The 26,913-nt window shown below is 49.7% G+C and overlaps 1 protein-coding gene across 2 annotated transcripts in view; it reads left to right on the top strand.

Moving 5' to 3' along the window:
- Nucleotides 1-14,779: 14,779 nt before the first annotated feature.
- The window catches only part of LARP1B (La ribonucleoprotein 1B), a 57,151-nt gene continuing 45,017 nt past the window's right edge, over nucleotides 14,780-26,913 (top strand). The window contains exons 1-6 of one of the 2 annotated variants that reach the window (XM_075348718.1): nucleotides 14,780-15,097; nucleotides 15,200-16,004; nucleotides 20,995-21,047; nucleotides 21,138-21,197; nucleotides 22,267-22,405; nucleotides 25,556-25,687. In XM_075348718.1, coding sequence (XP_075204833.1) covers nucleotides 15,722-16,004; nucleotides 20,995-21,047; nucleotides 21,138-21,197; nucleotides 22,267-22,405; nucleotides 25,556-25,687 — 667 coding nt within the window. In that variant the 5' untranslated portion in view covers nucleotides 14,780-15,097; nucleotides 15,200-15,721. Of the gene's footprint in view, nucleotides 16,005-20,994; nucleotides 21,048-21,137; nucleotides 21,198-22,266; nucleotides 22,406-25,555; nucleotides 25,688-26,913 lie in introns of both variants that reach the window. The other variant, XM_075348709.1, reaches the window with a different exon arrangement.

Here is a 26,913-nt window from a genome sequence, read left to right as displayed (position 1 = left end):
TTCTGCCAGAGGATGAGTTTAGAACTGCAGTTACCTCGACGCAAAGTGCGCACATAGCCTTAAGGCCACGTCTCACTAAGCAACATCGCTGCTGAGGCACGACTTTTGTGACGTAAGCGATGTTGCTAGCGATGTTGCTGTGTGTGACATCCAGCAACAACCTGGCCCCGGCTGTGAGGTCGCCGGTTGTTGCTGAATGTCCTGGACCATTTTTTAGTTGTTGCTCTCCCGCTGTGAAGCACACATCGCTGTGTGTGACAGCGCCAGAGCAACAACTGAATGTGCAGTGAGCAGGAGCCGGCTTCTGTGGACGCTGGTAACCAAAGTAACTATCGGGTAATCAAGAAGCCCTTTCCTTGGTTACCCAATATTTACTTTCGTTACCAGTGTCCGCCGCTCTCACGCTGTCCGTTCCGGCTCCCTGCACACATAGCCAGACTACACATCGGGTAATTAACCCGATGTGTACTGTGGCTAGGGGTGCAAGGAGCCAGCTCTAAGCGGTGTGCGCTGGTAACCAAGGTAAATATCTGGTTGGTTACCCGATATTTACCTTAGTTACCAAGCGCAGCATCGCTTCCATGCGGTGCTGGGGTCTGGTTGCTGGTGAGATCTGCCTGTGTGACAGCTCACCAGCAACCCGTGTGCAACGCTCCAGCGATCCCTGCCAGGTCAGGTTGCTGGTGGGAGTGCTGGAGCATCGCTTAGTGTAACGGTACCTTTAGTGTCCAAATCCATTGCTGTGGTTTCAGAAATGATTCTTTATTCACCACTGATAATGGGGTACCCACTGTGCCCTTGGCGTGGCCAGCCGTTCAGTGCACCTTCCCTCCTATGTGTTTTCCACCCCCTGTTTTGTGGCTCCTATAAAGGAGCTGTTAATCAAGGAAGAGGAAGACAAGTATGTAGGAAGGTGCACTGCTGGGACATGCCAAGGGTGCACTGCGCACCTCAGCAGCATATTTAACAACAATTTCAAGGAAGCGCAGCAACATCTGTTTACACTAAGCCCACGTACACACATAGAGTACTTGGAGAGTTTTTTACCTCTAGTTTTCTAAGCCAAAACCAGGAGTGGAAGATAAATCCAGAAGCGGTGCCAGTGTTTCTATTATACTTTTCCTCTGATTGTTCCACTCCTGGTTTTGGCTACTAATACGGAGGTAAAAACTCCCCAATCATAGCAAACATTTAATAGAAACACGTCACCACTTCTGTATTTATTTGCCTCTTCTGGTTTGTCTTACAAATACTGAGGTAAAAAATGCTCCAAAAACTCAGCCTTAGGATATATGCACACGCTGTGTTTCCACAATGAGCTTTTGGTGAGTTTTTGACGCTGCCTATTTGCACTGCTGACCTGCTGTGCGTGTTTCAAATCTGCATCATGTCAATTTCTCTTGCGGATACGCTGATTTTCTTTATCGTTCCTTATGGGAGACCCAAACCATGGGTGTATAGCTTCTGCCTCCGGAGGACACACAAAGTACTACACTCAAACGTGTAGCTCCTCCCTCCGGGCTATATACACCCCCTGGATGACAATCTACCCAGTTCAATGCTTTGTGTTCCAGGAGGATCACACACACTTGCATTTTCTGATATTTTTTTTCATTTTTATTTTAATTTTAAAGATTTGGAAGAAAAGCGGGTCCAGTCTGGACTCCCGGCATGTCCCTTCACACCCCACTCTGTCGGCGGTGCTGTTAAGGTTGACTTATAAGGCTGGAGCCTTCACATGCCGCGCTCCTTCACATCCTCTATGAGGCTCTGGGTTGAAGTGGGAGCCTCCACGGTCGTCTCTGCTTGCAGAAGACCGGTCTCCATCCGCAGCCCTGTCTGGTTCCTGCTGGAAGGAGCATTTACCCCCCTCTCCAGGGATATGGCCCTGCGTCTCAAAAGCTAAGTATTGAGACGTTTTTCAGGGGTCCCGGGTACTTTTATTAGGGGGACAGTATGTGTTTTAGCGTTACTGTAAATTCCGGCCGGTTCTGGGGATTTCCCCTGAGAACCGCGCCGAAGGTGCCTGCTCGTCGGCCGCATTTTAAAATCTAGGCCCCGGCTTCAGTTTGGGCCTAGTTTCGGTTTTGGCTTCTCTGCATGTTTTGCATACAGCGCCGCCCACCGCCCGACCAGCAGAGGGGAGGGCACTCCTCTCTGGGGAGATGTTCCCTCCCCTGTATATCTCCCTGTATCTCTCTACCCTCCGTTTTTCCCGCTCTTGGGCTTATACACGCCCCCCCTCTTTCTCCCAGCGCCATTTTCTCAGCGTTCTTACACTGGAAGGCGCTGGATGCTGCAGCTGCATACTGTCAGGAAGGCTGACGCTTCACAGGGGAGCGGTGGAATCCGGAGGGCACACAGAGAGCACGGGCTGGTAAGCCACAACCTCAGGCATTCTACAGGAGTGTATTCTGGCTGCAGAGCTTCCTCCTCAGCAGCATGTCTGTCACTAGGAGCAAGGCTGCAAACATGTACGCTATATTCACTGCGTGTAAGCTCATTCTGCCAGAGCCAAGCACATACCCACATTGTGATGCCTGTGCTAACATGGTTGTGTCTCAGCCTGGAGCCTCCGCAGGGGCCCCTCCGGCTGCTCCGGCCCCGATGGCTGAACCCCCGGCTTGGGTAGCATCCTTTTCACAAGCTATTTCCAAGTCTTTTGCCGACTCCATGGGGCAGCTGTCCCGGACACTGCTGTCCATGCATCAGCCCCCCTCTCAGGGTGTCTCTGCGGCTCCGAGCTCTGCAGAGCCCTCAGAGCATGTCCTAGGACCCCGTCCCCCTAAACGGAGACGCAGGGAACCTTCTCCTTCCTCGTCCCACGGCTCTGATTCACAAGCCGAGGTGCAGGGCGAGGAGGATTCGCTTACTATGGGCTCAGACGCTGCCTCTATGTACCCCATTGACTTGTCTGAGGGTGATGCGGATGTTAGTGACTTGATTGCGTCCATTAACTCCGTACTGAACCTCAACCCACAAGAGTCAGAGGAACAACCCTCTCTGGTAGAGGTACACCAGTTTACCTCTCCTAAGAAACCTAGGAGTATGTTTTTTAACCACTCCAGCTTTCACACCACTGTTAACAAGCCCAGGGCCTGTCCTGACAAACGTTTTCCGAAGCGTAGTTCAGATGACCGTTTCCCTTTTCCACCGGAGGTGGTTAAGGACTGGGCCCAGTCCCCAAAGGTAGACCCTCCGGTGTCCAGAATCTCAGCCCGCACAGTCGTAGCTGTGGCTGACGGCACTTCTCTTAAGGACCCCACTGACCGCCAGGTTGACCTTCTGGCCAAGTCTGTATATGAGGCGGCAGGAGCCTCGTTCTCCCCGTCTTTTGCGGCAGTGTGGGCTCTTAAGGCAGTCTCTGCCTCTCTGGCGGAGATTCATTCCCTCTCCAGGGACTCTATTCCTGAGATGGATGCCTTAACTTCTCAAGCTTCGGCTTTTGCATCCTACGCCATGTCTGCCATCCTGGAGGCTTCTCACCGCACGGCGGTGGCCTCCGCTAACTCCCTCGCGATCCGCAGGATCTTGTGGCTTCGAGAGTGGAAAGCAGACGCTTCCTCTAAGAAGTACCTTGCGAGTCTCCCTTTTACTGGGTCCCGGCTGTTTGGGGAACAGCTGGATGACATAATTAAGGAAGCTACTGGCGGGAAGAGTACTTCCTTGCCACAAGCTAAAGCCAAGAAACCTGTCCAGGGCAGGAACCAATCGAGCTTTCGTTCCTCCAACTGGTCATCCTCTAAGCCCTCGGCCTCGTCCACTACCGCAGCCAAAGATCGTAAATCCAACTGGCGCGCAAAGCCGCGTCCTCAAAAGACCGGAGGAGCCGCTGCCACTAAGGCAGCCTCCTCGTGACTATCTGGCCGCGCCAGCAACGTCCTTGGTCGGTGGCAGGCTCTTCCACTTTGGCGACGTGTGGTTGCAACACGTCTCCGATCAGTGGGTTGGGTGCGGGATATCATCTCCCACGGCTACAGGATAGAATTTTCTTCCAGCCCGCCAAACAGATTTTTTCTGTCCACCCCCCCCTGCTCCAAAGCCGCCGCCTTCTCTCAGGCCGTGGCATCCCTGCAGGCCAACGGTGTAATTGTTCCGGTTCCCGCCTGGGAACGGTTCAGCGGTTTCTACTCAAACCTCTTTCTAGTCCCCAAAAAGGACGGTTCCTTCCGGCCCATCCTGGATCTCAAGCTTCTCAACAAGCATGTTCAGGTGCGGCACTTACGCATGGAATCTCTGAGATCGGTCATTGCCTCAATGACCCAAGGAGATTTTCTGGCATCCATCGACATCAGAGATGCCTATCTGCATGTGCCTATTGCGGTCTCACACCAGCGTTGGCTACGCTTTGCGATCGGAGAGGAACATTTTCAATTCGTGGCTCTCCCCTTCGGCTTAGCCACGGCCCCTCGAGTATTCACCAAGGTCATGGCAGCAGTGGTTGCGGTCCTGCACCTCCAGGGGTTGGCAGTGATTCCTTACCTGGACGACCTTCTAGTCAAGGCCTCATCCAGTGCAGACTGCCAGCGGAGTGTCTCTCTCACTCTCGCCACGCTAGTTCAGTTCGGGTGGCTTGTCAATCTGCCCAAGTCCACTCTGATCCCGACCCAGGTGCTTTTGTACCTAGGGATGCAATTCGAGACTCTGCCGGCACTTGTCAAGTTGCCCTTAGTCAAACAGCAGTCCCTTCGTCTGGCGGTGCGCTCTCTGCTGAGGCACCGCCGTCATTCCATCAGACACCTCATGCAGGTGCTGAGTCAGATGGTGGCGTCCATGGAAGCGGTTCCCTTTGCTCAGTTCCATCTGCGTCCCCTGCAGCTGGACATTCTCCGCTGTTGGGACAAGCGGATCTCTTCCTTGCACAGGCAGGTGGCTCTGTCGTCACAGACCAGGAGCTCCCTTCAGTGGTGGCTTCGGCCCCTCTCTCTGTCTCAGGGACGCTCCTTCCTGACTCCGTCCTGGGTGATCCTCACCACAGATGCCAGCCTCTCCGGTTGGGGAGCAGTATTTCTCCATCACCGAGCACAGGGCACTTGGACTCCGTCCGAATCAGCCCTCTCGATCAATGTGCTGGAGATCAGAGCTGTGTTTCTAGCTCTCCTAGCCTTTCACCACCTGTTGGCGGGCAAGCACATTCGAGTTCAGTCGGACAACGCGACAGCGGTTGCCTACATCAATCACCAGGGCGGGACTCACAGCCGTCTGGCGATGTTGGAGGTTCAACGAATCCTCCAGTGGACGGAGGACTCAAAGTCCACCATGTCTGCAGTCCACATCCCAGGCGTGGAAAACTGGGAGGCCGATTACCTCAGGCGTCAAACCGTGGACAGCGGCGAGTGGGCCCTGCATCCGTCAGTGTTCAGATCAATCTGCTGCAAGTGGGGCACTCCGGAAGTGGACCTAATGGCATCCCGGCACAACAACAAGGTTCCGGTTTACGTGGCTCGCTCCCACGATCCTCAAGCCTTCGCAGCAGACGCACTGGTTCAAGATAGGCCAGACGGAACTGAGACCAATGTGTTTCCCCCTCTAGCGCTCTTGCCCAGGGTTCTGCGCAAGATCAGAATGGAGGGCCGTCGAGTCATACTCATTGCTCCGGACTGGCCCAGGCGAGCTTGGTACCCAGACCTGCTCAGTCTGTCCGTAGAGGTGCCGTGGCATCTCCCGGACCGCCCAGACCTTCTCTCTCAAGGTCCGTTCTTCCGCCAGAATTCTGCGGCTCTCAGATTGACGGCGTGGCTCTTGAGTCCTGGATCCTGACGGCTTCAGGCATTCCCTCTGAGGTCATCTCCACCATGACTCAGGCTCGGAAGTCTTCCTCGGCCAAGATTTACCACAGGACTTGGAGGATTTTCCTGTCCTGGTGTCGCTCTTCCGACCATGCTCCTTGGCCGTTCTCCTTGCCGACCGTCCTGTCTTTTCTACAGTCCGGTCTACAGCTAGGACTGTCCCTCAATTCCCTCAAGGGACAGGTGTCGGCTCTGTCGGTATTGTTCCAGCGGCGTATCGCCCGACTGGCTCAGGTGCGCACCTTCATGCAGGGCGCATCTCACATCATTCCTCCTTACCGGCGGCCCTTGGATCCCTGGGACCTTAATCTGGTCCTCACGGCCTTACAGAAACCCCCCTTTGAGCCTCTCAGGGAGGTTCCCTTGTTTCGACTTTCACAGAAAGTTGTTTTTCTAGTAGCCATAACTTCTCTCAGGAGAGTTTCTGATTTGGCTGTGCTCTCTTCGGAATCCCCCTTTTTGGTGTTTCACCAAGACAAGGTGGTTCTTCGTCCGTCCCCGGACTTTCTCCCTAAGGTGGTGTCTCCTTTCCACCTTAACCAGGACATTTCATTGCCTTCTCTTTGTCCGGCCCCTGTGCATCGCTTTGAAAAGGCGTTGCATACCTTGGATTTGGTGCGGGCGCTCCGAATCTATGTGTCACGCACCACCGTTTTTAGGCGGTGCACCTCACTTTTTGTGCTAACCACTGGTCAGCGCAAAGGTCTCGCTGCTTCTAAACCGACCCTAGCTCGTTGGATCAGGTCGGCTATCACCGATGCCTACCAGTGTTCTCAGGTGCCTCTCCCGCCAGGGATTAAGGCGCACTCGACCAGAGCTGTCGGTGCCTCCTGGGCTTTCAGGCACCAGGCTACGGCTCAGCAGGTTTGTCAGGCTGCCACGTGGTCCAGTCTGCACACTTTTTCAAAGCACTACCAAGTGCATGCTCATGCTTCGGCAGATGCGAGCTTGGGCAGACGCATACTTCAGGCGGCTGTCGCCCATTTGTGAAGTTAGGTTTTGCCTACTTCTCAGTTTGGTTTATTCCCACCCATGGACTGCTTTGGAACGTCCCATGGTTTGGGTCTCCCATAAGGAACGATAAAGAAAAAGAGAATTTTGTTTACTTACCGTAAATTCTTTTTCTTATAGTTCCGACATGGGAGACCCAGCACCCTCCCTGTTGCCTGTTGGCAGTTTTTTTGTTCCGTGTGTTTCACCGGCTGTTGTTAGTAGTCAGAGTTACGGTTATTCCGAGTTTTACTCTATCTCTACTTATGGGTGGATGTCCTCCTTCAGCTTTTGCACTGAACTGGGTAGATTGTCATCCAGGGGGTGTATATAGCCCGGAGGGAGGAGCTACACGTTTGAGTGTAGTACTTTGTGTGTCCTCCGGAGGCAGAAGCTATACACCCATGGTTTGGGTCTCCCATGTCGGAACTATAAGAAAAAGAATTTACGGTAAGTAAACAAAATTCTCTTTTTTCTGGTCAGATTCTCCCCATAGACTTGCATTAGATGCAGAAAATTCACAGGTAAAAACCGCACGTGGATTTCAGTGCATTTCTGGGTTAAAATGCATTAAATAACGGATGTAATCCACACTTAAATATATCAATAGTTTTGTCACTACCAAATACCAGAAAGTATCAAAAGCAAAGCAGCTTTATGTAACCCCTTCATACCATCGACATTTTTGTTTAATACATTTGCAAAAATGTCTACTTTTTTTTTTTTTTTTTTTTTCTGTCAAGATGAGGTGCAGAGTGTATATTAATGAGAAAAAATGAACTTTTTTTGAATTTACCAAATGGCTGCAATGAAACAAAGAGTGAAAAATGTAAAGGGGTCTGAATACTTTCCATACCCACTGTAGATAACACAGGATCCACCATTCACAAGCATCAGAGACTGTCTATGGACGTGTGACTGTCAGAGTGTACCTAACTGCTGCTAATGGATGCTCTGGCTGAATGGCCTCCCCATAACCATGTAGTGAAAAGAGAGTAAAATAATCTCCAAAAAAATACCAATTTGGGCTAATTTATAATTTCTCTCCACACGAGTTTTTTGTTTTTTATTTTCATCAAAAGGGCACAAAATTTAACAAGTTTGATTTCTAGAAAAATGTTTTGTCTTATGGATTGGCCTGTCACTTTTCCAACAAGGCAGTGAGGCTTGTAAGAAAAAAACAAAAAGGGGGGGAGGGGGGGGGGGGGTAGACAGGCCGAATGGTTTAGCAAATCTATTACCAGATGGTTGCCTAATAATCAAGTAGGTATACCTTACTCAAGCGAGCTTTTTGTTTAAGTCTGACATGTGAAATGAGAGCGGGCGAACCAGTCAGCGCATTGGAATAGGGCTCATGAGGGAGGGGAGACTGCACATTGGAATAGGGCTCATGAGGGAGGGGGAGACTGCACATTGGAATAGGGCTCATGAGGGAGGGGGAGACTGCACATTGGAATAGGGCTCATGAGGGAGGGGAGACAGCACATTGGAATAGGGCTCATGAGGGAGGGGGAGACAGCACATTGGAATAGGGCTCCTATGAGGGAGGGGAGCAGCACATTGGAATAGGGCTCATATGAGGGAGGGGGAGACAGCACATTGGAATAGGGCTCCTATGAGGGAGGGGAGCAGCACATTGGAATAGGGCTCCTATGAGGGAGGGGAGCAGCACATTGGAATAGGGCTCCTATGAGGGAGGGGAGACAGCACATTGGAATAGGGCTCCTATGAGGGAGGGGAGCAGCACATTGGAATAGGGCTCATAGGGAGGGGGGAGTCAGCACATTGGAATAGGGCTCATGAGGGAGGGGGAAACAGCACATTGGAATAGGGCTCATAGGGAGGGGGGGGGAGTCAGCACATTGGAATAGGGATCATATGAGGGAGGGGAGACAGCACATTGGAATAGGGATCATATGAGGGAGGGGAGACAGCACATTGGAATAGGGCTCATAGGGAGGGGGAAACAGCACATTGGAATAGGGCTCATGAGGGAGGGGGAAACAGCACATTGGAATAGGGATCATATGAGGGAGGGGAGACAGCACATTGGAATAGGGCTCATAGGGAGGGGGAAACAGCACATTGGAATAGGGCTCATGAGGGAGGGGGAAACAGCACATTGGAATAGGGCTCATAGGGAGGGGGGAGTCAGCACATTGGAATAGGGATCATATGAGGGAGGGGAGACAGCACATTGGAATAGGGATCATATGAGGGAGGGGAGACAGCACATTGGAATAGGGCTCATAGGGAGGGGGAAACAGCACATTGGAATAGGGCTCATGAGGGAGGGGGAAACAGCACATTGGAATAGGGATCATATGAGGGAGGGGAGACAGCACATTGGAATAGGGCTCATAGGGAGGGGGAAACAGCACATTGGAATAGGGCTCATGAGGGAGGGGGAAACAGCACATTGGAATAGGGCTCATAGGGAGGGGGGAGTCAGCACATTGGAATAGGGCTCATAGGGAGGGGGAAACAGCACATTGGAATAGGGCTCATAGGGAGGGGGGAGTCAGCACATTGGAATAGGGATCATATGAGGGAGGGGAGACAGCACATTGGAATAGGGCTCATATGAGGGAGGGGGAGACAGCACATTGGAATAGGGCTCCTATGAGGGAGGGGAGCAGCACATTGGAATAGGGCTCATAGGGAGGGGGAAACAGCACATTGGAATAGGGCTCATATGAGGGAGGGGAGCAGCACATTGGAATAGGGCTCATAGGGAGGGGGGAGTCAGCACATTGGAATAGGGATCATATGAGGGAGGGGAGGCAGCACATTGGAATAGGGATCATATGAGGGAGGAGAGACAGCACATTGGAATAGGGCTCATAGGGAGGGGGGAGTCAGCACATTGGAATAGGGCTCATGAGGGAGGGGGAAACAGCACATTGGAATAGGGCTCATAGGGAGGGGGGAGTCAGCACATTGGAATAGGGATCATATGAGGGAGGGGAGACAGCACATTGGAATAGGGCTCATAGGGAGGGGGGAGTCAGCACATTGGAATAGGGATCATAGGGAGGGGGGAGTCAGCACATTGGAATAGGGCTCCTATGAGGGAGGGGGAGACTGCACATTGGAATAGAGCTCTTATGAGGGAGGAGGAGACTGCACATTGGAATAGGGCTCCTATGAGGGAGGGGGAGACTGCACATTGGAATAGAGCTCCTATGAGGGAGGAGGAGACTGCACATTGGAATAGGGCTCCTATGAGGGAGAGGGAGACTGCACATTGGAATAGGGCTCCTATGAGGGAGGGGGAGACTGCACATTGGAATAGGGCTCCTATGAGGGAGGGGGAGACTGCACATTGGAATAGGGCTCCTATGAGGGAGGGGGAGACTGCACATTGGAATAGGGCTCCTATGAGGGAGGGGGAGACTGCACATTGGAATAGGGCTCCTATGAGGGAGGGGGAGACTGCACATTGGAATAGGGCTCCTATGAGGGAGGGGGAGACTGCACATTGGAATAGGGCTCCTATGAGGGAGGAGGAGACGGTACATTGGAATAGGGCTCCTATGAGGGAGGAGGAAACGGCACATTGGAATAGGGCTCCTATGAGGGAGGAGGAAACTGCACATTGGAATAGGGCTCATATGAGGAGGGGGGGGGGGGAATGGCTGAATTACCCAAGAGTCTATGGGGCGGCAGTGCGCTTGTACACTAGAATCACACCACATATTTGGAGTGTCCGCATGTTGCACAATGAAAAAAAAATGACAGATTTCCTTTTTGTCTCGATCTTGTTTATGTACTTTACAGTTGCAATTTTTAGTTCTCATAAATCAAATGCACAACTCCCATCAACTTGCACCCTGATCTACACTGGGCTCGTCACATATACAGGGGCTCAGTGGATATCACTGCAGACTTGCAGCGCTGGGGTCCTGAGTTCACTCCTAATCAGGACATTTGCAAGGAGTTTGTATGTTCTCCCCGTGATTGTGTGTTTTCGTCCGGTTTCCTCCAACACTCCAAAGACATACTGATAGGGAATTTAGATTGTGAGCCCCAATGGGGACAGTGATGATCATGTCTGTAAAGCGCAGTGGAATTAATGGTGCTATATAAGTGAATTAAATAAATATGATTTAAGACCTACATAAAAATAAAGCAGGTGTTCAGATTTGGGGTTGTTTTTTTTTGTCACATGTTCTTTTGATGACTTCACTACAATGTGATCCTAAAGGGAACCTATCACCAGGTCTTTCCCTTATAATCTGCGGCCACCACCAGTGAGCCCTTATATACAGCATTCCAGAATCTATATATATAATTGCCTTATTCTGTCTGTCTGTCTTGCTCCAAAATTGTGCCCTTACGGAGACAACCGTCTGATTGGCCGCTGGCTCGGCCTGGCCCCGCCCCGCCCCGCCACGGATTGGTCGCTCGCCCCGGCCCTCCGCACGCATCGCCAGACATAACCTTGCGCTGCTGGGATCGTGACGGAGCCGGTGAACGCTGGTAACCATTATACACATCGGGTAACTAAGGTCCCTTAGTTACCCGATGTGTATCATAGTTACCAGCGTACACCGGCTCACGGTACACATGTGTAGGGAGCCGGCATTATACTCCTCTCCCCCCAGGACTACTCCTATTATAGTCCTCCTATTATACTCCTCTCTGAGTATAATAGAACTATTATAGCATGGGGGATGTAGCACGATGGGGAGTGCGCAGCATGGGGGATGGAGCACGATGGGGTGCGCAGCATGGGGGATGTAGCACAATGGGGAGTGCGCAGCATGGGGGATGGAGCACGATGGGGAGTGCGCAGCATGGGGGATGGAGCACGATGGGGGGTGCGCAGCATGGGGGATGTAGCACGATGGGGGGGTGCGCAGAATGGGGGATGTAGCACGATGGGGGGTGCGCAGCATGGGGGATGGAGCACGATGGGGAGTGCGCAGCATGGGGGATGGAGCACGATGGGGAGTGCGCAGCATGGGGGATGGAGCACGATGGGGAGTGCGCAGCATGGGGGATGGAGCACGATGGGGAGTGCGCAGCATGGGGGATGGAGCACGATGGGGAGTGCGCAGCATGGGGGATGGAGCACGATGGGGAGTGCGCAGCATAGGGGATGGAGCACGATGTGGAGTGCGCAGCATGGGGGATGGAGCACGATTGGGGGTGCGCAGCATGGAGGATGGAGCATGATGGGTGGTGCGCAGTATGGGGGATGGAGCACGATGGGGGGTGCGCAGCATGGGGGATGGAGCACGATGGGGAGTGCGCAGCATGGGGGATGGAGCACGATGGGGAGTGTGCAGCATGGGGGATGGAGCACGATGGGGGGTGCGCAGCATGGGGGATGGAGCACGATGGGGAGTGCGCAGCATGGAGGATGGAGCACGATGGGGAGTGCGCAGCATGGGGGATGGAGCACGATGGGGAGTGCGCAGCATGGGGGATGGAGCACGATGGGGAGTGCGCAGCATGGGGGATGGAGCACGATGGGGAGTGCGCAGCATGGGGGATGGAGCACGATGGGGAGTGCGCAGCATGGGGAGTGCGCAGCATCGGGGATGGAGCACGATGGGGGGTGCGCAGCATGGGGGATGGAGCACGATGGGGGGTGCGCAGCATGGGGGATGGCGCACGATGGGGGGTGCGCAGCATGGGGGATGGAGCACGATGGGGGGTGCACACCTCCCCCCAAAACACACACACACACACACCGCCACACATGCACTGCACAACACACCACACACACACTGGGAACCACAAACACCGCCCTACACAGACACCCAACACACAAACAGCGCGGCACACACAAATATACGCACATGCCGCACAACACACACATTGCACAAAACATACCTCCCACCAAAACACACACACCCCACACAAACCGCGCAACACATACACACAGCACTCCACAAACAACGTAACACAACGCAACTCACAAACAACAACGCTCTCACCCCCCGCCACACCCAGACAACACCCAGAACATGTACAGCCCCTACACAAACACTTGGTAACTACACACAACAACATCTATATATATAACAAAAATCATACATGAACTACACAATACGTAAATTCTAGAATACCCGATGCGTAGAATCGGGCCACCTTCTAGTACTGTATATAAGAGCCCAGGTCAATCTGCAGAATGTAAAAAAACCCCTTTATTATACTCACCTAGGGGGCAGTCTGGTCTGATGGGTGTCGCTGCTCTCAGGTCTGATGCCTCCTCTATCCTGTGCAGACGTTGACCTTCTTCCCAGCCTGGTGTGCATGACCCATCCAACATCATCCACACGGAGTCCTCCACTGAACCCATGCGCACTTTGGTATGCCTGGCTGAGGGCAGATCACAGTATTGCAGTGCACGTGCGCAGGTTGTCTTTGACTTTTCCTTGCCCCTACACATTACAGTACTTTGCTCTGCTCTCAGCAGGGCAGATCAAAGTATGTAGGAGCGCAATGGTAGCCTCTGTGTAGATGACGTATGACGTGTCATTCACACGGGGCTGGGATGGAGGATAGCAATCGCACAAGATGGAGGACCACACTGCAGGTGAGTATAATATAAAGCGGCCTGGGTTCTTATATGCAGTATTCTGGAATGCTGTATATAAGGGCTCACTGGTGGTGGCCGCAGCTCACAAAGGGAAAAACCTGGTGACAGGTTCCCTTTAAGGTCACACAACAAAGGTCACCAGGTAGGACTCTGTTCACATGTCCACTTGTCAAAGTGTGGTAATGGATCCAATAATAATAAAAAGACAGATCCATTGGCTGCGAAGCAAAAAGGAATACAGTTTCCTTTATTTATTTTTTTATAAAGGGATCCATCCTTCAGTTTATATACAGACACTTGGTTTCCATTTGCTTCTGTTTTTATTAGAAGGGTCTGTGATCACCTTGTTGTGGGCAGGCGCAGCGCTAAATCCAGATACAATAACTGGTGACACAACAGCCGACCATCCATTTCAGGTCCATTTCCATAGACTAAAAAAATATAAATCTGATTTCTGTCCTTTTGTCTGAACAAAAAGTGGAAACCAATAATGGAAAGCATGTAACTGGTGGACCATACACTTCACAGGCTGAGGAGCCGCTCCTGCACCAGAACTTATGCTTTTATTTGTGTCATCAATTCCAAAACTAATAACAGCAGGACAGTGAGAGCCCGGCCCCAGCCTGATACCAGGCAGCCACAAGGCGGGGTGAGCGGGTGCTGCGTGGAGGGGGAGTTACACGCCCCGATCTCTGATTTCTAGGATGATCAGCCCCTATCTGACCTGTAAACGCATCAAATGCACGTGAACAACGCCGTTTTGTTTTGCACTTTGATACGTCATGGCTCCCATAGGTCAGGGGGTGGTGAGGCTGACCGCGCACAGGCAGCACACACTGCTGACAGCTGACATGCTCGGCTCACAACGCATGCGCACTTAGCGCTAGGCGGGCACATGAGCGTGCACTGCCTAGTGTGGAAGTAAATAAACGTCGCCGGGAGCGCGCTTCGGGCTCCTGCGCTTATATAGACGTCCAGGTCTTCCGTTTGCGGGTGCAGTGCACTGCTCTGGTTTCTCCCGGGGGCGGGTCACGGGTGCTTGGAGTGTGGGGGTTGCTGTGTGCACAGTGTAAGGGGGCTGGGTGCACGGAGGCTGCTGGGTGAACAGTGTAGGGGGGCTGGGTGCACGGAGGCTGCTGGGTGAACAGTGTAGGGGGGCTGGGTGCACGGAGGCTGCTGGGTGAACAGTGTAGGGGGGCTGGGTGCACGGAGGCTGCTGGGTGCGCAGTGTAGGGGGGCTGAGTGCACGGAGGCTGCTGGGTGCGCAGTGTAGGGGGGCTGGGTGCACGGAGGCTGCTGGGTGCGCAGTGTAGGCGGGCTGAGTGCACGGAGGCTGCTGGGTGCGCAGTGTAGGGGGGCTGGGTGCACGGAGGCTGCTGGGTGAACAGTGTAGGGGGGCTGGATGCGCAGTGTAGGGGGGCTGGGTGCAAGGAGGCTGCTGGGTGAACAGTGTAGGGGGGCTGGGTGCAAGGAGGCTGCTGGGTGAACAGTGTAGGGGGGCTGGGTGCACAGAGGCTGCTGGGTATAGTGTATTTGGGCTGGGTGCACAGTGTATTGGGGCTGGGTGCAAGGAGGCTGCTGGGTGAACAGTGTAGGGGGGCTGGGTGCACAGAGGCTGCTGGGTATAGTGTATTTGGGCTGGGTGCACAGTGTATTGGGGCTGGGTGCACGGAGACTGCTTTGGTGCACAGTATATAGGGGCTGGGTGCACAGAGGCTGCTGGGTATAGTGTATTTGGGCTGGGTGCACAGTGTATTGGGGCTGGGTGCACGGAGGCTGCTGGGTGCGCAGTGTAGGGGGGCTGAGTGCACGGAGGCTGCTGGGTGCGCAGTGTAGGGGGGCTGGGTGCACAGTGTATTGGGGCTAGATGCACGGAGACTGCTTTGGTGCACAGTGTATTGGGGCTGGGTGCACAGAGGCTGCTGGGTATAGTGTATTGGGGCTGGGTGCACAGAGGCTGCTGGGTATAGTGTATTGGGGCTGGGTGCACAGAGGCTGCTGGGTATAGTGTATTGGGGCTGGGTGCATGGAGGCTGCTGGGTATATGAAGTAAGGGGGATCTGGGTGCACAGAACGGGGTAGTGGGCTGGGTGCATGGAGGCTTTATGGCTGGAGTAGGGGGGCTGTGTGGACTGAGTAAGGGGGCTGTTTGAGGAGGCTGTAGGTTTTCCTGTTGATACTCTTGCACCAGCTGTGGGCAGCAGTCATTTTGGGCCCCAGCCTCTTCTTTCCTACTGGGTGTTGTAAGTGCTAGGACTGTGCGTAGACGTCTCCCCAAGTGGTCTCCTTCCTGGGCCCCTGCAATACTCTTCTCCCAATCTCTAGATGTATTACACACACAAAGGGAGTGCTGTAGCCTAGTATCTACCCCATACACTGAACCCTGAGAATGGCATCCCAAGTGCCCCAGCAGACCATGCCTGGCTGTGCCCACCATGAGAAAGAAGGCCAAGATCTCCACCTTCCCCAATCATTGGCCGTAAAACCACTGCAACAGAGCTGTAACAAGAAAAGTGACCTGCAGAAATCTTCCTTGGAGTCCCCAGAGTGGCGTGGAGGAGACCGGACCAAACCCAGCGAGGCCCCGGTGCCAAGCACTAATCCCTGGACCAAGAAAGCAAACGTGGCCTCTCAAAACAGCGCTCTTATGTTTGGTGGGCATGATCAGGCGGGTAAGACATGGTTGTGAATTTAAAAGGAATCTTATCTTAGCAGGTTTTCGCTATGTATTATGAAGACTGCATGATGTAGGGGTTAAAACAGAGTTGAGCTATGCTTCTCATAAAGGTCTGTGCTGTTTGCCTGCAATGTTCTGTAACTTCAGTTGATAATTGTTGTGGACTAGGACTGTAGTCTGACAATCCCCCCCTTCTTTGACTAGCAGCTCACTATCAATAGACTTTGTACATACAGCTCTGCTGCAAGGCTAAATCTAATAACTGTCAGAACTGCTGCACCCAGTAATCTAATTGATACATCGTTGGATTCGGGGTCTATTTGCCTACATCATGCTGCTCTGAGATGGCGTAGCAAAAACCTGTTGACAGATTCCCTTTAAACCCCCTCACAAATGATTTCCATAATGTGGTGGTTGTGAGTTGTTTCCACAGTAACACATCTTGAGACTATAAAGGTCCCCATACACCTAAGACAAGTGTGGGCCAATGAATGGTGTCGTCAGTGGGTGAAAAGGGTAGTGTATCTGAGATGGCAGCGGTAGTATTGGGCACTTGGGGACAGTGCTGCCCCCAGTGCTTCTCGTTGGTTGAAAAATCCAACTTGAGAGATAACGATTGTTCGTTGACTGAAACAGCCAACAATTATTTGATCAATCTCGCAAATTGGCAGAATTTAATCTGTCTGGTGGTTGTAATAAAATATACTGGTAAATGCGGCAGGGCTTTTATTTGATGGCGGTGGAGCTCTATGCTTTGACATTATGATAGTTGTCAGTCATTACACAGTAGCCAGATGGCACAACTTTTCAGAATGACTTTGTAATCTGATATACCATAAATAGGTTATTGTACCCCCTCCCCCACCCCAATAATGGCCAGTTCTCTATTTCTGCAGGGACTTGACTGCACGTGAGCCAACTTTGACCTTAAAGTCAATGAAAGCTGCTGAAGGAATTGAGTGAACGACTGGTTTTCAAGAGCCCATTGGGCCTTGAAGAGGACCTGCTACTGGAAAAAAAGGGGTCCAGTTTTTGCTCTTTTATTCTCCTTGCTCTCCTGAGTATTTTATTAATCTGCCATACGGTTACAGAAATATTTCGCAATGGGGTGTGGCTCACAGGACTCGGAGTGTGAAAGAACAAAAATGGAGGCAAAAAAAGGCAAACACCAGTGGTGCAGTGGGAGAAAATAAGAGCAAAACTGGCTACTTTGGATCTAGGGACTAGTCCTTTTTAAATAATGGTTGGGTACAAAAAACAGGTTTTCAGTTTCTTCCCTCTAAGTGTATAAGGCTGTACATGTGCGGCTATCCAGCCAATCTCCTGGGGTGCAAGTGATTCACCATTACCAGTCTCTGGACTACCTGCTCTGCCATTAAAGGATCATTCCTCAATTTTTTTAGCTGAAACTTCTTCTATTTTTACTTGCCGGACCACACACAATCAGGTATCGTCCTAATCTCCAGATTTTGGCACACAGCTGTCTTGTCTTTGGAGTCTCTGGATCTTGGTCTCCTAAATATGGAGTGTCTTTGTCACCTGATGAACCCTGGTGTATTGGAAACTGGGGAGAAACGCGTCAGGACGCTATGGGAATGAAAAATGACTCAGAAGTTATTTTGACTTGTTTTACTTCTGGTGATAGGTGCTACATTTTGGACAGGGTCACTGCAGGGTTGGTCTAGGGCTTCCCTATGGGGGCGCGCAAAACAGTTTTGGTGTCACACCCTCCATTGCTAGGTAGGGATGTCTAGGGCTCATCAGGGCTTTTCCCCTCTAAGTACCTAGCGATTGAAAGGGGTAATTAATTCCCCTTTACCTGAGAGTTCTGATTTTTAATTTTGTTTTGTCTCTCCTAACATAGCATGTTCTTATCCATCATTAACAAAGAATTATTTCACTGTTGCTGCCCCCCTATTGTGGTACCGTGGTTCAAATTTTTACCAAATTTTTGGTGTTTTTTGGCCTTTTAACTTAATCATTAAAAGTTAGTTTTTAACAGGGTTTGTTTTTCTGAGGTATGTATGTATGTATGTATGTATGTATGTATGTATGTATGTATGTATGTATGTATGTATGTATGTTTTTGTTGCCGCGCCTTTTTTTTTTTTTCTTGTTCGTACCACACACAATACCTGCTGCCATGGATTGAGCAGAATCTTCCGGTTCATGTTAAGCGATATTAGACCAACATTTACACAAACTTAAGAGCGCTTCCTCAGATTGTCTGACCAGAACGAAATTGGTAGGGTCAACAAACTATAGAGCAAGCCAGTGGAAATAAAGTATGTTTAGTACACCCCACCCTTTGCAATCCTATATCTACAGTTGCATGCTTCTGAAATCTAACCAACTTAGGCTGCTTTCACACATCCGGTTTTTGCAGTGCGGCTCAATCTGGCTCAAAAACCTATGCAACGGATGCGGCGAAAAAAACGGATCCGTTGCATAAGTTTTTCCATGCGGTCCGTCCGGTTTTTGATGGATGCGGCTTGATACTGAGCATGCGCAGTACAAAAAAACGTGGCCAGATGCGGTTTTTGCCGCAGGACGCTGCATCCGACGTCCATAGGCTTGCATTGTAAATCGCGCCGAATCCTGCACGATGCGTGTTTTTTTGGTTTTTTTTTGTTTTTTTTTTTTTTTTGTTTTGCCGCACAAAAAACTGCGCTAGGAAACGCTCCATCCGGCCGCCGCATGGGCTAAATATGCTGCATCCGGCAAAAAACCGGACACAACGCAAGGCCATGCAGCACAATACGGTACAATAAGTCTATGCGGAAAAAAACGCAACCGGCGGCAAAGAATACCTGGTTGCGGTTTCTCTGAAAAGCGCCATATTGTGCCGCTCAGCAAAAACTGGATGTGTGAAAGCAGCCTTATTCTGCTGACGGGAGGCTCAGATGCAGCTTGTGTCCGCCTAAAATATAGCAGAGATCAGCAGGTCTAGTCCACAGAAGACTGCGTAGAATTGGCTTCAGGGTGCCCAAAGTGACCAGTAATGACGGCTGGAAGAGATCGGCAACGTATTGACTGGCTGTGCATTTGAAATTGGTGTCTACCACATGTAATGATCTTGCTAATCCTACTTAAGAATACGATTGTCTTATTGTGGCCATCTTAAATTTGGGTGTATAGTTGGGCTTATACGTCCCATGCATGTGTTGATGGGTAGAGATTAGAGCCAGGTGGGTGCACTTTAAAAATCAGTTATTTATTATAGCACCATTTATTCCATGGTGCTTTACAAGTGAAAGAGGGTATACGTACAACAATCGTTAACAACACAAAACAGACTGGTATTGGAGGAGAGAGGACCCTGCCTGCGAGGGCTCAGTCTACAGGGAATGGGTGATGGTACAATAGGTGAGGACAGAGCTGGTTGCGCAGTGGTGTACTGGACTGAGGGTTATTGTAGGTTGTAGCCTTGTTGGAAGAGATGGGTCTTGAGTTTCCTCTTTAAGCTTTCCACGGTAGGGGAGAGTCTGATATGCTGAGGTAAAGCGTTCCAGAGTATGGGGGAGGCACAGGAGAAATCTTGTACGCGATTGTGGGAAGAGGAGATAAGTGAGGAGTAGAGAAGGACATCTTGTGAGGATATGAGGTTTTGTGCAGGTAGGTACCGGGAGACTAGGTCACAGATGTAAGGAGGAGACAGGTTGTGGATGGCTTTGTATGTCATGGTTAATGTTTTGAACTGGAGTTGTTGGGTGATGGGAAGCCAGTGAAGGGATTGACAGTGGCGAGGCTGGGGAATAGTGAGGGGAGAGGTGGATTAAGCGGGCCGCAGAGTTTAGGATAGATTGGAGGGTGCAAGAGTGTTGGAAGGGAGGCCAGAGAGCAGGAGGTTGCAGGAGATGATGAGGGCATGCACTAATGTTTTTGCTGATTCTTGGTTAAGGAAAGCATGGATCCGGGAGATTTTTGAGTTGTAGTCTGCATGAGGTGAAGAGGGCTTGGATGTGTAGCTTGATGGATAGAGCAGAGTCGAGCGTTACTGCAAGGCAACGAGCTTGTGAAACTGGGGAGAGTGAGCAACCATCAAGTTTGATGGAAAGGCTTGTTGGGGGAGTTGAATGAGGAGGAGGAAAGACAATGAATTCTGTTTTGTCCATGTTAAGCTTTAGGAATTGCGCAGAGAAGGATGACATAGCCGACAGACATTGTGGAATTTTGTTTAGTAGAGAGGTAATGTCCGGTCCAGAGGTAGATCTGCCCCCAGTTTCAAAGAGGCTCACTGCTCATGATTGGAAGTTGTCCTCACTTCTGGTCATGTGTACTACACCTCTGAAGCCGGGACACATACACCTGGCTTCTGAGTAGTGCCCATGACTGGAAGTCCAGACGACTTCTGATCATGGGCAGTGAGCCTCTTTGAAACTGGGGGCACATACACCCTGCGTCAAAGAAGCTCAATGCTGACTGGTACAAAGCTATGCGCGGCTTTGTATCACGTTGCCATAACGCTGGGCATTGTAAAGTATGGTATCATGCCCACAGGGGAGTGACAACATGCTAAGTGGGCCGACTATCAAGAGAACAAACGCCCCTGTGACTAGTCACAGCCCTCATTAGCATTTCATAAAGTATCTTTAGAAATACTTTTTCTAAAGATCTGTTTGCTTCTACATTGGACTGTTAGGGAGGGATTATAGATATGCACCCAGAACTGCTAGTGTTTCTGCGTGCACTGGGGACCTGACAGGTTCATTTTAATACAAGTCTATCAGCCAAAACGAGGCTCTCATAGACTTGCATTAAAGACTGACATCTGACATGCTCCATAAAACTAAATGCTGTGGTGGTGGTTCCTTTGTCAATGATTGCATGAACAAGGCCACATGCACACGTAGTGTATTCCTCTCCTGAGTATCTTTAAGCCTAAACCAGGGGTGGGTAAAAAAAATAAATAAAACAAACAAATGCAGACATAGTGCACATGTTCTATTATAAATGTCCTCTAAGCAGTTTTCATTTGCTTACAGGTTTGCAGTGTTCAGAAAGAACTGTCCAGTCTGGCATACCGGCTTCTAAAAAGGTAATTTTTTTTTTTTTTTTTTTCTCTAATGAGCATTTATGTGCAGTTTCTAGCACAGCGTGACTTATTTATTTTTCTTTCCTCCTAAAGGCTAGTGATTTCAGTGTTCTCACGAACTGGCCAACTCCAAGTGAGACTGCTAATCCTGGGGTAAGTGTTAATACTTTTTTTTTCTATTCTAAAAATATCTACCGTATTTTTCGCTTTATAAGACGCACCCCCAAATTTGGTGAAGGAAGAGAGGTTTTTTTTTTAATGTTAAATGGGGTCCATCTTATAATGCCAGTGTCCGTCTAACAAATCATATAGGGTATATGTCCCTCATAGCCCTCCCATCCTAAAATTAATCCCCTTAATCTGGATATGTTCCCCTGTGCTGCCTATGGGCCCCCTATGGATTGCACACGTCCCCCTGTGTTGCCTGTGGCCCCCTATGGATTGCACACGTCCCCCTGTGTTGCCTGTGGCCCCCTATGGATTGCACACGTTCCCCTGTGCTGCCTATGGCCCCCTATGGATTGCACAAGTCCCCCCTGTGTTAGATATCGCCCCCATGCTGCTGCCCATAGTAAAATAAAAGACTCTTTCCTTGCCTCCTCCAGCGCTGATCTCCCTCCGTGCTTCTCTTCCTCCACTTCCTGGTTCTTGCTGCCGGTCATGTGATTGGCACAGCAGAGGAGATCTCTGCGTGCCTGCCCGATCACAGTGGAAGCGGGGACACCGGGGAGAAACGCTGGAGGGGGTAAGTAAAGCTTTTTTATTTTAGAATTAGCAGCATCATGGGGGCCATATCTACCGTAACACGGGGGGGGGGGGGGGGGCGGGGATTGGGGGGGCGGGCATGTGCCATCACAGGGGGCCGCAGGGACATATAATATGTACCGCTCCCCCAGCCCATCACTGCGGTGCGGTTTCAGCACCACGGAGATGGACAGTGGCTGTGCATATTATGAGTGAGAGCAGGAGGTCAAAGGCTGCAGCCCGCAGCGTTCACCTGCGCTCCAGAGCTACCCCCACCTCCCCTGGATAGATAAAGATAGAGATAGAGATACACGCACCCCCTAGTTTCCCCCAAAATTTGGGGGAACAAAAGTGCGTCTTATAAAGCGAAAAATACGGTATATCTCAAAGCCTCGGTAAGCTTCTTAGTGATGGGGCAGAAAAAAAAATTCCTGACCAGACTTGTCTTTTAATAAATTAAATTATTTTACCGTTTTAGTGCCAACGTCTAATCTTCAATCCACAAATCATATCCTCCAATAATGTGAAGGGAAATAAGAACATGGAGGGGGCTGATGGTGAGGAAAGCAAGGAGAACTGTGAAGTGGATGTTCAGTCGGCTTCAACCAAGAAAAAAGGTTTTCCATATAAATAAAATATTTCATCATTTTACCCTTTTGTTTGTATGATTAACTCCTTCCCATCATTGGATATACCAGTATGTTTAATGTCTATTTCCTGCTGCATAATACTTTGTAGATGGCTGTGTTGCACAGGCAGCATGAGCCTTTAACATTGGCATGCATAGCTTAGCTTAAGGCTATGTGCCCACGTAGTGTATTTTCATGCAGTTGCGCTGCGTTCTGCACTGCAGCGTAACTGCATACGTCCTGCGTCCCCAGCATAATCTATGAAGATTGTGCCTAATCCATGCCCACGTGGCGTATTAGAACGCTGCTGCCGAAGCGCTGCGTTCTAAAAAGCAACATGTCACTTCTTTCTTGCACTTTGGATCTAGCTCCTGCTCGGTCTATGGGAGGGGCTGCATCCATAGTGCATGAAATCGGCTTTTCATTACGCACGGTTTCTGCAGCGATTTGAAGCGCACGTGTGCTGTTTAAATCACTGTAGAAATTTCTGCAGGGACAGAATGCAACATGGGCACATAGCCTAGGGCTTATTCAGGCATCAAATATTCTTGTAAAAATATTATCAGTGATTTTCACAGATAACCCTTGTAACTGTGATAGACTAGGGAGCTATTTACTGTTCAGACACTTTTGGCTTTGATCCAAGAGTCTGATCAAAATTGGCAATGCAAGTCTGAGTCCGTGGGGGGGAAATAAGTATTCCACTCATAACATCTGAGTGCGCATGACATCAGCTGCGGGCCTATGACTGGCTGGCAGCTGCCATTGGACTAGCTATGCACATTCATCTGAAAAACCGCTGACTGTGGTGGCCCCCTGCATCAGTTACAATCAAGAGGGCAGTGTGTCATAAGAAGCAGCATCAGGGACCACATGTGGCCCACATGTTTAAGACCCCTGCCTTAAAGGGAATGTTGCCAGAATTTTTGTCACCTAATTTGAGAGCAACATAACTTGGAGGCAGAGATCCTGATTTCAGCGATGTCCAGTTACTGGACTGCTTGTTTAATCAGCAGTAGATTATCATTAAGAGACTACTTGGCGTAGTCAAGCATATTCATGAGCTCTGTAGAACTGCTAGATCTGAACCAGAGAAGACATTGATATCAAAATGACAGCAAACAGCTCAGTAAGTGACTAATCACTGGAATCAGGGTCTCTCTCTACATTATGCTGCTCTCAGATGGGGTAGCAAAAACCTGGTGACGGATTCCCTTTTAGTTACAAAATCTGTATTGATTGTTTTTTTTTTTTTTTTATTTGTCCATGGTGGAAGTTGCAATAGATAGTGTGAAGTATTGACTGTCATGACAGTGAATAAAGATGCTTATTGTGAGTAAAGCTGGGCAGACCTGGACTGTAAAAGTCCGGATCTGGGCGGTTTAAAAAATGTCCGGGCCTGGGATTCCAGGTGGGTGTTCTGAATTTGGCCTTCAAATTAAAAAAAAAAAAAAAAAATGAAGCAAGTGCTTCATACTTAAAAAGGCTCTGTGTAATTGTAGCACACTGATTCCAGGTCGTTAATACACACAGCTTTTCCCGGTCGTCCTGTCTGATTCGTTGCAGTCAGATGCACCCCCAGCCTGTGTAACAGTGTCTGCCTGCAGTGACTGACAGGCGCTGTATGTGGGTCAGTACTGAGTTATAAAAATAAATTAAAACAATTTGTGCAGGGTCCCCCGGTATTCTGTTACTCAGCACAGATAAAGCCCATGGCTACAGGCTGTAGCCCCGTGTGTAAAAAAAAAAAAAAAAAAAAAAAAAAAAAGTGCGGTTCCTCTTCTGATACACAGCCAAGATAAGTGCTGGGCTGGGGCTGTAATCATAGGCTTTCTGTACTGGGTATCAGAATACCAGAGGCGACCCTGTGGTATTTTATACCATGATGCTGACTGTACATGTTAGTGTATGGGCTCCTTCCATGAAGACGTCATTTCAACATGCCCCCCCTATCACCTGATAGGGGCATGTTCAAAATGCTGTCAGTTTCCAGCCGGAAATGAATGCTAGGTCTGGTAGCAGCGTACAGTCATGCTGGAGCCTTGGTAATGCTCCCATTCCCGCTATCCCTTCTACCGCCATTTTTAATCTTACACCCATAGACTTATATGGGGGCTATATAGAGATAGATATATTAGAGATATAGATATATTAGATTTAGATAGAGATATAGATAGCTCTCATGCCTGTCTGTTCTGTCTGTCCCGGCCAAGAATTGATCCTGGATATCTAGCTGGACGCTGGTCCCCATATAGGTATATGGGGACCAGAATCTGTCACTTAAAAAATGGTGGTAGAAGGGAAAGGAGGAATTGGAGCAAGCGTGCTATACTTGCTAAGTGTCTGGCGCTGCTGTAACTGCCGGACCACTCCAACTACTTGCAGGGCTGCTCATTAGCCTCATACATATTCACTGCTTCCCCTGCCCACTGGCAGTCCTGGTGTTTGTGATTGGTTGTACTCAGACAGCGCCTCCAGCCTTTGTGACAGTGTGTCTGACTGCTTGCAATCAGACCCCTGTCTGCGGGACATAGCAACATAGTAACATAGTTTCTAATAGGATCACTGTAGATTGGTATAAAAGTATATATTTTTAAAAAAAAAAAAAAAAGCTTGGCGTCCCCCATATTAGAATACCCAGCACACATAAAGCAAACTGCTACCGTCTGCTGCCCCGAGCCGTACACTTATCTTGGCTGTGTATCATAAGAGGAGGCACATGCGGCTTAATTAAATAAATGAAAGGTTGCAGTCAGATGTCACACAGGCTGGGGGTGTCTGACTGCAACCAACCAGACACCTGGACGGCTGGTGGGCAGGGGAAGCAGTGAATACAGCATGTATGAGGCTAAGGAGCGGCCCCAGAAGAGTAAGCGGCATGGAAGCAGTTAAAGCCATGCTGGAGACTTAAGTATAGCGCGCTTGCTTTTTAATTTTTTTTTTATTTTTCCCCAAGTTGCCAGATCATTAGCTGAGAGCCCCAGGCACCTGGATACTTTTGAAACTGCGCGGATCAGGACTTCTACAGTCTGGGTTCTGCCGATCACTAATCTTTAGTGATCAACATTCTGGTAAATAACTGCCTGTCGGATGGAGAATCATGGGATTTGTTTAACCCTCTTTCTACTTTATCTACAGTGCTCAAACAAAAATGGGTTCCACTGTGCTTGGACAAGAAAGCTGACAATGCAGAAAATCGGACCAATCATTTGGTGTCACAGACTCAACCTGAATCGAGCAAAAAACCAAAGCGAGGACATTACACCCACGGTGAGCAGAGTACTCCTCCCTGAATGCTCAGTGTCCAAGCTGCAGAGCCCATTTGAGACAGGCTGGAATCTCTGCTTCTGACGAGCTGCACTTGTATGCTCTTGTGACCAAAATGAAAAGGGAATAGATAATATAAACTTGGTAAGATTTATAATGCCCTCCATTGAAGTGATTTGCAATTCTAAAGCTGGCCGTAGACATTAATGTCGGTTGAACTTTTTTTTTTTAATTTAATTTAATTTAAAAAAAAAAAAAAAAAAAAAAAAAAATTGGTGAATAAGGTCTCCTGGAGCTTGGGGCACCAACACAATCTGCTGTAGCCGTACACTTTTAATAATATCTGGAAACTATTCAACATTCTGGGTTCGTTTGAATATGAACCTGCTGCCGTTGAGTCTCGGCCTTCCTGAGGGTCTGGAGTCACAGCCTAAGGTTGTGCCTGCTGGAAGGTAATGCCCATTGGTTCCCCCACTTAATCTCACTCCTATTCTTGTTTGGCATCTGCTTTTGGTTCTTAACTAATTTGAGCTTTCAGGGTGCAGTCTGGTCCATGGACATTGGATGGCACAATCTAACACCTTTTTAGATGTCTACTTTGCCATTGGGTGCTAGGGCAGATCGAGGCCCAGAATACAACTCCAGTGACCTGCCAATCATCGGGTATTAACCCCCACCCACAGCCCCATTACTGGTGACTGGAGGGTGGGGACAAGACTCAGAATACAGATGGGTTCCTCTGCAGGACAATGACACCATAACTGGAGGCCAGCACTACCACTCCCAAAATCAGCTGAAAAATGGGTTTCCCTCTGTCTAGGGCTGTGGTGGGGATTTTCGTTCCTTTTGCATAGCATTCTTAGTGCTGTCTCTCTAGCTAAAGTATAAAGGACTCTTCTGCCATCTAGTGGTGCAATTGTGGTACTGAACAATCTTCTACTTGGGTATGAACTAATATAAGCTCTCCCCCTGTGTTGCCTCAGACACTTCTGTCACTCCATCTCACTGGATGAAAAAACGGGCCGCAGTAACTATTGACTTTGTGTGATTTTTCTACTTAAAATCCACTAAGACGTACATCAGATCTTGTATCCGAGCACTCTGAATTTGTTCTAGAGTCTTTAATCTTGTTACTATAAATGTTTTACATTAAATGCTGAAAATTATATATTAAATGTCAAAACTTGTTCATGTGTGATATCTGAAATGTGATCCTTTTAGAGCTCCTA

The sequence above is a fragment of the Anomaloglossus baeobatrachus genome, chromosome 1 (assembly GCF_048569485.1).
Source record: "Anomaloglossus baeobatrachus isolate aAnoBae1 chromosome 1, aAnoBae1.hap1, whole genome shotgun sequence".
Lineage (NCBI taxonomy): Eukaryota > Metazoa > Chordata > Amphibia > Anura > Aromobatidae > Anomaloglossus > Anomaloglossus baeobatrachus.
The sequence above is the reverse complement of the archived record's forward strand: the minus strand, read 5'-3'. Positions and strand labels throughout refer to the sequence as shown.